Source organism: Peromyscus eremicus, chromosome 7 (assembly GCF_949786415.1).
Source record: "Peromyscus eremicus chromosome 7, PerEre_H2_v1, whole genome shotgun sequence".
Taxonomy (NCBI): Eukaryota; Metazoa; Chordata; class Mammalia; order Rodentia; family Cricetidae; genus Peromyscus; species Peromyscus eremicus.
Window position 1 is genome coordinate 115,133,917 of NC_081422.1, and position 14,013 is coordinate 115,147,929.

The 14,013-nt window shown below is 48.4% G+C and overlaps 1 protein-coding gene across 4 annotated transcripts in view; it reads right to left on the reverse strand.

The window, feature by feature from the left end:
- The window catches only part of Ulk4 (unc-51 like kinase 4), a 312,713-nt gene that overhangs the window by 271,338 nt on the left and 27,362 nt on the right, over positions 1–14,013 (reverse strand). For all 4 annotated transcript variants that reach the window (XM_059268917.1, XM_059268919.1, XM_059268918.1 and 1 more), the window contains exons 15-17: positions 13,003–13,184; positions 11,180–11,226; positions 7,535–7,613 (exon numbers count right to left, since the gene is read on the reverse strand). In XM_059268917.1, coding sequence (XP_059124900.1) covers positions 7,535–7,613; positions 11,180–11,226; positions 13,003–13,184 — 308 coding nt within the window. The remainder of the gene's footprint in view (positions 1–7,534; positions 7,614–11,179; positions 11,227–13,002; positions 13,185–14,013) is intronic.

Genomic DNA, 14,013 nt, shown 5'->3' on the forward strand with positions numbered 1-14,013 from the left:
TAAACAGCTGTATTCTTCCAAGGGAATTGGATAAAAGAGCCAAAGAAGAATGCCTAGACTTGGCCAGCACCCTCCTGCAGACGCAACGAGGTAGGAGGAAGCCGAGCAAGTCAGAGAGAGTTTCACAGAGACTGGATCAGAGCTCTGAACCAGAGGCCCACCAGTGGCACCCCTGGAAATCACACATAGGCAGCCAAGTCTGCCTTCTTCTAGAAAGGCTGCCAAGGATTACATTGATCTTGGTAACTCAAACAGAAACTGACCGACGCAACTGCCAGATACTGAGCAGAAACTTCTAAACACTGTAAGATGTAACCAGTACCTGTACCTGCTAACCCTCCAGAGCCAGAGACTTCCAGATTAAAGACAAACTGCCACATCTTCCTCAGTGCTTGATTGCCCCCTAGCGGCTGCTGAAATTGACACAGCCAACTACTTAGAACAAAAGTATTTTAGAGTGCATAAAAAAAAAAATTTTAAATGTAGATACAGTGGGGGGGGGGGTGGCACACACCTTTAATCCCAGCACTCAGGAGGGAGAGGCAGGTGGATCTCTGTGAGCTTGAGGCCAGCCTGGTCTACAGAGTAAGTTCCAGGTCAGCCAGGGCTGTTACACAGAGAAACCCTGTCTGGGGGAAAGAAATACCACACACACACACAGACACACACACACATACATACATACATACATACACACACACACACACACACACACACACACACACACACACACACAAATATGGTACCAGAAAGGTGTACCTAGAGCTATTTCAACATACTGTGTAAAGTCCCCATTATTCAACAAAATTTAGTTCATTATATGTGTGTTTACTTCAAAATAGTCTACCTAACAGCTAAACATACACTACTTCTTTCTGTGGAGTTCAGGGGTATAGCCAGATGGCCAAAATCTGTCTCCCCCTAGGGATGGATGATTTGCAGAACACAGATTTTCATCTTGCAGTACACACACCAGGTCAGGGACCCTGAGTTTGCTGACTGGCTGGCAGCTGGCACCTGACGTTTCCAGGGTGTGGGGGTTGTCTCTGACAACTGGGAACAGCTGTGTCACAGTGACCAGAGAGTGCTTACCTTAACCGATAACACATTTGGAACTGAATATAATATTTTATTCAAATAGAATATTCTATTAAAGTTGTGAATATGGGAGCTGGTAAGAAGACTCAGTATGTGGACCTGAGTTCAGACCTGCAGCACCGACATAAAAGTTAAACATATCATGCATATCTGTGGCCCTAGTACTGGGGTACAAAGACAGGCTTGTACAAGTACAAATCCCCAGGCTACTGGCCAGCCGGTCCAGACAGTTGGTGAGAGACCCTGTCTGAAAGACAAGGTGGAGAGTGTTGCTGTGGGATGGTCTGTATGTCAAATGCTCTGATGGTCAATAAATAAAACACTGATTGGCCAGTGGCCAGGCAGGAAGTATAGGCGGGACTAACAGAGAGGAGAACTGAGAGAATTCTGGGAAGTGGAAGGCTGAGGAGGGAAGACACTGCCAGCCGCCACCACGACAAGCCACATGTGAAGATCCTGGTAAGCCACGAGCCATGTGGCAAGGTATAGATTAATGGAAATGGATTAATTTAAGCTATAAGAACAGTTAGCAAGAAGCCTGCAACGGCCATACAGTTGGAAAGCAATATAAGTCTCTGTGTTTACTTGGTCGTGTCTGAGTGGCTGTGGGACTGGCAGGTGATAGAGATTTGTCCTGACTGTGGGCCAGGCAGGAAAACTCTAGCTACAGAGTATGACGGTGGAAGACCCCGACATCAAGCTCTGGCCTTCACGGGTACATGTGCACCTACATGGATACGAACAAATTCACACACTACACACAAAAGTAAAATAAAACCATGGGGAAAATTGTATAACACAAAGTGAGAAAAAAAACAAGAACGGTGTTTCCCATGCCCCTACATCTCAACCTAATAAAACAAGAGCAGCAGCCAGGAAGGGAAACTGCAGGGGAAGGAAACAGAACCTCAGGGAGGTGACCTGAGGCAGCCTAGCCACAGCCTGACCCAGGAACTGATGGCCACATGCTCTCCACGGACAAGGGCAAGCACCAGGACCAGCCATAGGTATGGAGGCAGGAGAGAGGCGAGCCCATCACCTGGGGTGACTGCAGGTCCCAGGTGACAGAGGATATCCTGTGGGATGTTCTGTATGTCAAATGTGTTGCTGATTGGTCAATAAATAAAACACTGATTGGCCATTGGCTAGGCAGGAAGTGTAGGTGGGACAAGGAGGAGAATAAAGCTGGGAAGTGGAAGGCTGAGTCAGAGAGACACTGCCAGCCGCCACCATGACAAACAGCATGTGAAGATGCCGGTAAGCCACGAGCCATGTGGCAAGGTATAGATTAATGGAAATGGATTAATTTAAGCTGTAAGAACAGTTAGCAAGAAGCCTGCCACGGCCATACAGTTGGAAAGCAATATAAGTCTCTGTGTTTACTTGGTCGTGTCTGAGTGGCTGTGGGACTGGCAGGTGATAGAGATTTGTCCTGACTGTGGGCCAGGCAAGAAAACTCTAGCTACAAATGGCGTCCAACGTGGTGGCAAGAGTTTTCACCTAAAAACTGAGGAAAAAGATTCTAAAACGGAGCTAAAAACAGCTTCCTAATTGTCTCTCTCAAATGAGCGGCAGCTGCCGGTTTGAGCTACTGGTGGGTTCCTAGCGCTTGACCTGCCGTATGGCGGGAATGAGGCCTCTGCAAGTAGCACATTGAGCTGCATGGTGGATTTAGCCTTTGCTAGTACAAAACAAAAAAAAAGAGGTTTCTGGGCTACACACTGCTTGGATAAAAGCATAGACCCATGATGGCTCCCAGAGCTGGTGGTAGACGTGCCACCGCCATGTTGGGAAGCTGAGGTGGGCGGAGCCAGCAGCCATAGCTGCTGCAGGTTAAAGCAATAGATTCACAATAAGACAGATTAAGATGTAATAGTTGGGCTGGAGAGATGGCTCAGAGGTTAAGAGCACCGACTGCTCTTCCAGAGGTCCTGAGTTCAATTCCCAGCACCCATGTGGTAGTTCACAACCATCTGTAATGAGATCTGGTGCCCTCTTCTGTATACGTAATAAATAAATAAATCTTAAAAAAAAAAAAAAAAAAAAGATGTAATAGTTTACAATGTGTGTAAAATATACGTAGGCTTGAAAGAGAAAAATAAGGTGATATATACAGTTATACAAACAAATACATAGTTTTAAAAAATAAAGTCTTTAAAGAGACAGTAAAATTAATATAAAAAATAAGCCACGTAAAGATGAATATTACACAGAGAATCTGGATTGTGTTGTCTTTGGGATTCTTAACTGCAGAGAGATATTTGATTGTAAAGGAAGCTGAGTTAAACCAATATGCATATTTTAAAGCTATCTTGACTTCAAAATTTGGATATAAGGATATGTTGCTTTGGAAAAGAGTCTCTTTTGTTCCCACAGAAAGCAAGAGGCTATGGATTTGTTCCAGATTAAGATACATCAGGTTTGACCAGCCAAGACCCCCTGAAAGGTCTCTGATGACACCATGGCCCAGATGATCCAACATCCGGAATGGTTTGAAGGCAACTGGCTCAGATGATACACCCTTATGGACTATTCCATAATCCTAAAATTTTCTTTGTGTCCCCATAAGATACAGCGCCCCCCTCCAGCAGGAAGTAGTAAGAGAAGCTATGCCCAAATTCCCAAATTATATGTAATTTTACTTTAAGGTTAAAACCTTCCTTTTTGAAAAAAAAAAGGGGGGGCGGGAAGTGCTGTGGGGTGTTCTGTATGGCAAATGTGTTGCTAATTAGTCAGTAAATAAAACACTGATTGGCCATTGGCTAGGCAGGAAGTGTAGGTGGGACAAGGAGGAGAATAAAGCTGGGAAGTGGAAGGCTGAGTCAGAGAGACACTGCCAGCTGCCACGATGACAAACAGCATGTGAAGATGCCGGTAAGCCACAAGCCATGTGGCAAGGCATAGATTAATGGAAATGGATTAATTTAAGTTGTAAGAACAGTTAGCAAGAAACCTGCCACGGCCATGCAGTTTGAAAGCAATATAAGTCTCTGTGTTTACTTGGTCGTGTCTGAGAGGCTGTGGGACTGGCAGGTGAGAGAGATTTGCCCTGACTGTGGGCCAGGCAGGAAAACTCTAGCTACAATATCCTCTACACAGACCCCAGGGAATTCCTTCAGCCAATGACACAGGTCCTTAGCACGAGACTCCATGGGAACAGAGGAAGCCTCTCAGCTTCAGGGCTGATCTCTGGCCTAGCTTCCCTCATCACGCCATAAGGCAGTCCTCGTCTTCAGATTCCTTAGGTGACATCTACCTGCAGACATCTAAAGGGATCCAGGGATGTGAGAGACCTGGCTGTGTTATCTTTCACCTCACTGATGGCCAGGGTTGATTAGCTGACCTGGCTGGAGCGGTGGGTGTCCCCTTCCTCCCTTGTGGCTCTGTGTGTGTCCCTCCTGAAGCCATGTTCTCTGTCAAAGAGGAGGGCCTTCCCCATAGAAGAGGGCCAGGATTCACGCAAGCATGTGAACAGCTGAGCTCCCTGATAGAACTTAGGGGAGCCGGCCCTGTGGACACAAGCAGCCACAGCCCCTGGACGTTTCTCAATTCCCAGATGGGTCATTTCAGGGTATGTCCCACTCATGTCCATGATAAGCGTCAACCATGAGCTTCACTCCAGCCCAGGGCTGCAGTTCGTTATTGCCAGTGCTGATGGTGCCTTGTGGGGTGGCCATGTGGAGTGGCCATGCCACACTCCGTCCATTCTGCTAAATGTGGGGCTGGTACAGAGAACACCACAGATACACGTCCCTCCACATGCCATGCAGGACACAGAGCCACGGGATAACAAGACACTGGACAGCAGGGAAAGATGTCTTTGGCTCTGGAGACACAGTGGGTTTTCCAGGATGGCCGTGCCCATCTACATTCCCACCAGCAGCCTATCAAAGTCACTGTTCCCCAACCCCTTCCAACATTTACGACTGTATGGAGTTTGGAGTTTGGACATGGTGACTACTTGACATGTCGTTCTGGCTTTCATTTGCAGGTCTATGACAATGATGCAGCATTATGAATATTAGACACAGAATTGATACTGTGGCTTCTTCTGCTTTCAGATGTTATCACAGTGATTAGCAAATCTGTCAACAGCCGTCAAAGAATAACCGAGAAATAAGCCTACATGTGTGCGTCTAGGTAGGTGAGTGATGGCTGTCAGCTTAACTGGAGCTGGAATCAACTATGAGACAAGCCTCTGGGCAGACCTGTAAGGGCTTTCTCGGTTAGGTTAACTGTAGGAAGACACACCCTAAGCACACCACCATCCCCAGACAGCCCAGACATGAGGAGGTCCTCAGAAAAGCCTTTGTTTTTTGCCTGCCTGCCTGCCTCCACATCTTACTGATTCATCTACCCTATTGCTGCTGTCACCGTCCCGGGCTGACATCAGACTCCAGTTTCTTTGGCCTTCAGCACCAGACGAAGACCACTGAGGCCTCCAGCCTAGTGCACAAGAAACTGCCAGGTTCTTAGCTTCTCCAGAGTGCAGCCAGCCACTCTGAGGAGGCCTGACACACAGAGTGTGCACAGCCACTTTGAGGCGGCCCAGCCAGTTACATGCAAGCCAGTCTAACACCTTCTTCTCAGCGTTTACACATTCTACCCAACCTGGACCACCCAGTTTCACCAATGCTAACATGATGCAGCTCACCAACGTCCCTACCCTCTGACAGAAGCTTCACCATCATTTTAACAGAGGGATTACATCGACAGAAGTCACGCCCAGGAATTCATGCACCCCCTAGGATCCCCCTCTCTCACTCTGAATCAAATCCTGAGCCCCAGTCAGACCCCACAAGTCTCTACCGTGTGGCCTTAGACATTCACTTCCTTTGCCTCCCGTTTTACCTACGCTCAAGTCCTGGTTCTTGAGGCATGGTGACAGCTTCACCTCTGGTTCACCCCGTGAGGAACGCTCCTTCCCTCATGTCCCTCAGCCTCTCACCAGGTAAGCCATCACTGCAGGAAGTCCTCTTGACTAAATGATGCTCCTACAGCTCCAACACCACATCCCAGTTCCAGCCCTACAAATGTTCCACCATCCCCAAGTTCCCGTTTTTAGCCCTGAAGACCATGGTGATGCTCAGCTCCTTGACTCTTAAGGATAAAGACCTTTGCCAGTTAGCAGGAGAGACGGAAGGGCGCCGTCAGCTCTCCCAGAGCTGGCGCAGACACAGTGGTCACACTCCCCCTGCAGGCCTGGAGTCTCTGGGTAACTACAGTGGTCACACTCCCCCTGCAGGCCTGGAGTCTCTGGGTAACTAGTGTGGTGGTACTCCCCCTGCAGGCCTGGAGTCTCTGGGTAACTAGTGTGGTGGTACTCCCCCTGCAGGCCTGGAGTCTCTGGGTAACTACAGTGGTCACACTCCCCCTGCAGGCCTGGAGTCTCTGGGTAACTAGTGTGGTAGCACTCTCCGTGCAGGCCTGGAGTCTCTGGGTAACTAGTGTGGTGGTACTCCCCCTGCAGGCCTGGAGTCTCTGGGTAACTACAGTGGTCACACTCCCCCTGCAGGCCTGGAGTCTCTGGGTAACTAGTGTGGTGGTACTCCCCCTGCAGGCCTGGAGTCTCTGGGTAACTACAGTGGTCACACTCCCCCTGCAGGCCTGGAGTCTCTGGGTAACTAGTGTGGTGGTACTCCCCCTGCAGGCCTGGAGTCTCTGGGTAACTACATAAAACCCTTTCTTTTTTCCTTATTCAGTTGTTTCAGACAGGGTCTCACTGTGCAGCCTTGGCTGAGCTGGAACGCCTATGTAGACCAGGTGTGCCTCTACTAGGGTTAAGGGCGTTCACCACTTCACCTGCCAAACCCCTTTCTAACCCAGCGCTTGTCCAGCAAGTGTGGGCCCTCAGTGATCCCCAGCACTAAGGAAGGCGGCGGGTGAGCAACACTGGTTCCAGAAAATGTTTCAGTACATGAAGGACCTTCAAACACTGGGCCCACCTGTCAGAGGACAGCTGTCCTGGGACAAGGGGGGAAATATTAAATTCATGGTGAAAACCCAGAAGAAACTGACTTAAATGTGAGCTGTGATCTAAACCAGCCCATGCCTCTGCAGCATCCAACGAGAGGCCAAATTCTATATGAGCCTGAACTGTGAATTAGAGCCCAGGGCTGAGAGGGCCCCAAGGTCTGTGTCTTACAACAACCACAATGCCTCAAATTAAAATTAAATGAAGGACAACAAGCCGGGTGGTAGTGGTGCACGCCTTTAATCCCAGCACTTGGGAGGCAGAGCCAGGCGAATCTCTGCGAGTTTGAGGACAGCCTGGTCTACAGAGTGAGATTCAGGGCAGGCTCCAAAACTACACGAGAAACCCTGTCTCGAAAAATTAAAAAAAAAAAAAGGACAATGAAAGCTGTGTGCTCTAAACTACAAAACCAAAAGCAATCTGTTCTGCCACACAAAACATGTCAGTAATGAAAAACATCACCTCGATAACGGGCACATTTTCCTGAAGTTCTGTTGTGTGTGAGGCCAGCAAGCCGATGACGCGAGCAACCTTGGACCGTCTGGAGAGAGAGAGAACATGGGTTCTGAGGTGCGGCCAGGCATCAAACGCCACTGCTAGCCACCAAGTCTGACAACCTGAGTTCAATCTGGAACCCACATACATGGCAGAAGGGAGAGCCAACTCCTGAAGGTTATCCTCTGACCTCCATGTGTACACTGGAGTAGGCACACGCCCACTCAAATGCACACATTTAGACAGTGCAGGCCCACGTTCCAGGGAAACTCCTTGCCACATGCACAGGGAACATGAATCAGTGTCCAAGTTTAGACAGTTTGTGGCTTATAAAACATATAGATAGAAAACCTTACCATTAGAAGTCTATGAATGCTTTTCTATTTTGCTTAACTTTCCCCTTTATTTTTATTTTATATGTATTTGTGTACCATGTGCATACAGTGCCCATGGTGGCCAGCAGGGGGCGTCCGATCCCCTGGAACTGGAGCTGCAGATAGTTCCATCCCTAGTCCCCTGTGACAGGGGCTCCTATCTGCCGCACCACCCACCAGCCTCTATTCTTCTATTTTAATAAACACTGGTTTTCATGAGTGGGCTTCTGGTATCCCGCAGAAAAGGACATTGATAAAGTACTAAGCGATGCTTCAGAGTGACCTGAAAAAAGCAATGTTGAAAAGTCATGTTGATTAAATTTTTTTTCATTGGGGGGGAAAACGTCCCGGAAGAAGAATGGGGAAAGAGGTTTGGTGGGAAGCAGGGGTTGAGGAAGGATGGTGGCGGGAATATGGCCAAAGTGCACTGCATATGGATGAAATTGGGAAAGATTCAAACGTTTAAAACCTTTTTCTCATTGAAAACTAACATGGTGAAGAGTTAAAATCCACGCTCTCATACTTTCTTGGTTTCTTAGAAAAAGCTTTGCAGGACTCACTTCAGGAAACAAGTTAGACTCAGAAGCGTGGCCAGGGCAACATGTGTTCACCTCCCTCAGCAGAACCTGCCCCGACAAGCCTCAACTCTTGCTGGTTCTTTGAGATGGGGATCTCGTTACATGGCTCTCAGGATGGCCTTGAACTCCTGATTCTCCTGCCTCAGCTTCCTGAGGATTGCAGGTGAGTGCCACTGTGCCTGGCTGCTTCTGTGTGTCTCATACAACAAATACCAAAAACTTTAAACCACAACCAAGTAAGTCCCATACATGAAAAAAACGTACAAGAAATCCCCTCTCCTTGATGAAAGCTGACTAAACACAGGCCCCTCAGGAGTCTGCTGAGATGAAAGAAAGATTCATTTACCTGTGTGATAACCGTACATCAAAAGAAAGGCTGGAAGTGGAGCAGAACCCTATGTGACTCAGAGATGGAGCCGACAAAGCATGATGAGAAAAAAAAAAACAAAAAACAAAACAAAAACAACCCTCCTAGGAGCCACTGGGAAGAGCAGGCCTTCAAGGAAGACAGGAGACATCCCCACAGCAAGTGATCCGCGCTGCGGAGGACACAGGGGCAGATGTGTGGAGCCATGTCTGCCGTTCCCTATACTGGGGCTGGGAAGGGCCCTGCAGTGATTTGAATGAGAACAGCCCCCACAGGCTTTTGTTAGAATACTTGGTCCCTAGTTGGTGGAACTGTTTAGGAAGGATTAGGAGGTGTGGCCTTATTGGAGGAGCTGTGTGTCACTGGGGGTGGGCTTTGAGGTTTCAAAAGTCCAGGCCACTTCCAGTGAGTATTCTCCGCCTCCAAACTGCAGATCAAGATGTGAGCTCTCTGCTGTTCCTGCTGCCACACCTGCCTGTTTGGTGCCATGATCCTTGCCATGATGGTCATAGACTCTCACCCCTGTGACATAAACTCCCTCTTCGGAAAGTCGCCTTGGTCACAGTGTCGTCACACAGCAACAGAAAACTGACAGAGGAGAGAACCAGCTCCAGAGGAAACCCCAACCAAGCCGCTGGAGGGCCTCGGCTTGCTGCCTTCAGCCAAGCGGACTTCCAGTGAGCCTGTGAGACAGGCAGCAAACCCCCCCGGGTGCCCACCTCCCACCCCTACAAAGAAGAGCCTGTGGAGGGCCAGACTCAGACAAGAGGAAGAGACATGTGAATCACTAACCTCATCATTTATGCATGACATAAACTAGGAACCAAATATCACCAGGCATTTGAGAAGCAAGCAGCCTTTAAACACTGGATTGGGCCTGGGGAGGACGGCTCAGTGGGTCAGGGCACATGCTGCGCAAGCTTGAGGACCTGAGTTCAAATCCCCAGCACCCATGTAAAAAGCCAGACTCGGTGATATGTATACCTGTACCCCAGTGCTGTGGCGGGGCAGAAGCAGGAAGATGGGAAATGGTCTCAAGTTGTCAATAATACTCAAAACACGTGTGTTGTGGGGAGAACAGACACATAAAATCACAACACGCCTTACTAAACTTGTGTTCCTGTATGTAGGACAAACTTGGAAAAATGAGGGAAATGGGAAAGTTGAAAGCAGCATGTGAAAGAAAGTAAGAGGGCCGCAGAGAGCCCACTGTCCATCCACCGCTTCACCCAAAGCCTCCTCTGACAGACACAGTGGCACACACCTCTAACCCCAGCACTCAGAAGGCATCAAGCTAAGAGTTCAAGGCCAACCTGGGCTACACAGTAAGACCCTTCCTCATAAAAAAAAAAAAATTTTTTTAAATTAAAACACACTTTTTTTTTTAACAAATTAAGTTCAATTTAAATAGTAAAAAGGTTTTTAAACAGTGCTTGAAAAGAATAGAACCACTGTCAAATCAGCAGGGGGAGCTCCAGACCAGAAAAAAAAAAAATCTGCCAACCAGCAGCAGTTTCCACGGTCGCAAAACGCTCAGCTGTTACCCAGCATCCCAGAGAACAGCAGCTGCGATGCCAGAAACATTTCCCTCCAAAGCTTTTTGCAAACTCCCGTGCTTGCCCTTGTATTTCATCAGCATGGAGGAGTAACTATTGTCACACCTTTGCCAGCCACAGCAACCATGCATTCCCTTATGAGAGTCTCCAAGATGACAGTGACCAGATAACATGGAGCAGACTCAGAACCAGGCCTTACTCCGGTGACCTACTGAATAGGTAACACAACCCTCACTTGCGGATGAGGACACTGTGGCTCAGCAGGAAATGTGACCTGCACAGGGGGCAGATCTGGGGTCTCAACCCTACACTTCTGTATCCCACGTAAACTCCTCCGAAAGTGAAGACTCAGGAAACAGTTCCATCATGTGATCAAGTCCCAACCAGCAAGGAGAGCCGGAGTCTGCAGCATCCATAGAGAGTGAGACCCTATGACAGCCCCGTTGATTCCATGACACCAGGGGGAAGCTCCTGCCCCAGGGAAGGAAAGGCACAGGGGACAGAGGCAGCATAGCCCGGAAGGTCACTCGGGAAAGCGACGGCCTACAGAGCAGAGTGCGCCACTCGGGACTGGGAAAACAAGGCAGGAACCGCTTTCACATCTCTCCATGCTCTGTGAGGGACGTGTGGCCGCCTCAAGTTCCCGTAGGATGACTGAGGACTGTGCTCATGCTGAGGTGTCTGGCAATAGGTATAAGACCACCAAGAATATCTTTTAAAATACGAATGTTACTTACATATCCCAGTTTGGAGCTATTCGCAAATGCTGGATTAGCAACTGGAACTAGAATTTAAAAAAGAAAAACATCAAAATGTAAGTTTTATTCATCAGGGCATCCAAAGCAACGTCTGAATTAACAGGGAGTTTATACGGCTGAGATGAGACCTCACAGATGACAGACGTGCCAACAAGACAAACAAAAATAAATAGCAGGGCACTGCAGACAGAGATGGCTCAGCAGTTAAGAGCATGTGCGCGTACAGAGAACCCAGGTTCAGTTCCCAGCACCCCAGTGTCTTACAAGCACCTGTAACTTCAGCTCCAGGGGATCTGGCAACTTCTTCTGGCCTCCAAGGGCATCTGGCGTGTGTGCACACACACACACACACACACATGCACACAAACATAATTAAAAAATAAAACCAATCTTAAAAAAAATAAGAACAAGATGTTTGATTTGTCCTACTACTTAATACTCCCTAATATTTGACTCCCCACCCCCAAGAGACACCCACATACGGACTTAGGAGCAAAATAAACTGAAACTTCTTCAGCCAACTTGGGAGCCCAGTAGAAAACACCACCCAGTCACTGTTGTTCCTCCCAGAGGATGGTTTGAGGAACTCTGCAGATCCCCAGGGGTTACCAATGAGTCCCACCAAAGAATAATTCTCCCAGGAAAACAGGAAGTGAAGACTATGAGGTTTTATGTCCTTTTATACATCAGAAACTCTGGTGTCTGTCCAGGTGACCCACAGCAGCATGAAGGTCTGTCTCTTGGTTACAGACAGGTGCAATGGCTCCCAATCAACAAGGAACAAAAATGGCAGGCGGAATATTACAAAGCCACAGTTCGAAATCACCATCTACACAACTGCTTCAAGGAAGGAGTTGAGGGTAATTTTCATGAATCTACGATATCAATAAATCACCTTTTTTTGTTTTTGTTTTTTTTTGGGGGGGGTTTTTTTTGAGACAGGGTTTCTCTGTGTAGCTTTGCGCCTTTCCTGGAACTCACTTGGTAACCCAGGCTGGCCTCGAACTCACAGAGATCCACCTGGCTCTGCCTCCCGAGTGCTGGGATTAAAGGCGTGCGCCACCACCACCCGGCCACCTTTTTTTGTAATTAAATCAAATTATAATTGTAACCAACTGGACCTTGTGACACAGGCCTATAATCCCAGCTACTTGGGAAGTTGAGGCAGGAGGAACATATGTTTGAGACCTGACTAGGCTACAGAATGAATTCAACGCAGGCATGGGAAACTTAGACAGTAGCTCAAAATAAAAACCAGGCTAGGATGTGGCTCAGTGGTAGAGCGCTTGCCTAGCCTGTGTAAGGCCCTAGGTTCAATCCCTAGTAACACTACAAAAATAAAAAGATAGATAGATAGATAGATAGATAGATAGATAGATAGATAGATAGACAGACAGACAAATAGATGAATGAATAAATAAATAAACCGTTTAGTCCATGGTTTACTGTTTTTATTGTCTGTCTCAGTGCCGGAAGGTAGTACCCCATGCTGTGGTCAGGCTAAGGAACCACTCTACTACTGAGCTGAACCTCAGGCCCCAAGCTCTTGTACTAGTGTCTTCGAAATACAAAAGCCGGCCGGGCGGTGGTGGCGCACGCCTTTAACCTCAGCACTTGGGAGGCAGAGCCAGGCGGATCTCTATGAGTTCGACGCCAGCCTGGTCTACAGAGCGAGATCCAGGACAGGTACCAAAACTACACAGAGAAACTCTGTCTCGAAAAAAAATATATATATATACAGAAGCCACCAGCAGGAGGCAGGTGGCGGGTCCCTGGGAGGCACTTTACCCTGCAGTACCTACCAGTGGGGAGTGGAGCAGCCTGGTGGCCACCTCCTTGTGAGTAGCCACCACACACAGATAGCACAGGAGGTTCAGCTTGGCCCGTGACACCCCTGTGCTCTTCTCGCTGGAGTCGATCTGGGAGCACACTTGCTGCAGGAAATCATTCCAGTCTTGATCCTTCAGAACCAGCAACTTATCCACTGCCGAAGGAAGGAGCAGAGGGAGCGTGAGCGACATAGAAAGGGCTGAGCAGACATTGTGTGAGAAGCAGAAGAACACGGAACTTCAGAGATGGGACAGGGATCAAACTCATGACAGTGTCAACCGAAAAGACACCAAACCCCAGCCCCACTCTGAGGAGACATCCCAGAGAGACTTCTTAACTAAGTCAGTGAACTGCCAAAACAATAATAGTGATCATAATAACAGTAATAGTAGTAACATCTTTAGCTGTAGAGAGCTAGGGAGACAGCTGGCCTTGCAAGCATGAGTACATGAGCATGATGCCAGAGTCCACCTAAAAACGCCATGCACGTGACCCTGGTACTCAGGAGGTTGTGACCTTGGCACTCAGGAGGTTGTGACCCTGGCACTCAGGAGGTTGTGATCTTGGCACTCAGGAGGTGGAGATCCTGGCACTCAGGAGCTGGAGACAGGAGGCTCCCTGGGGCTCCCTGGGGCTCCCTGGGGCCAGTCTAGCCTGACTGGAGGTCTCCAGAACAAATGAGGACCCTGTCCCAAAAGAGGAGGACAGCATGTCTAAGGACAGCACTGGAAGCCATCCTCAGGCATATGCGTTCACGCTTGCACATGTGCAACCACACACACACACACACACACACACACACACACACACACACGTATGTCCACATGCATCTACACACATTTTTAGAAGTCTAATAAAATTACTGTTAAACATACCCAGGTCAGTAGGGTGGCTGGCAAAACCTGGGACTCCAGCCTCCAGGTTCGCACACAAACCAAAGACCAACCAGGAACAGCATCTAAATGCACCGATTCTGGCTGGTC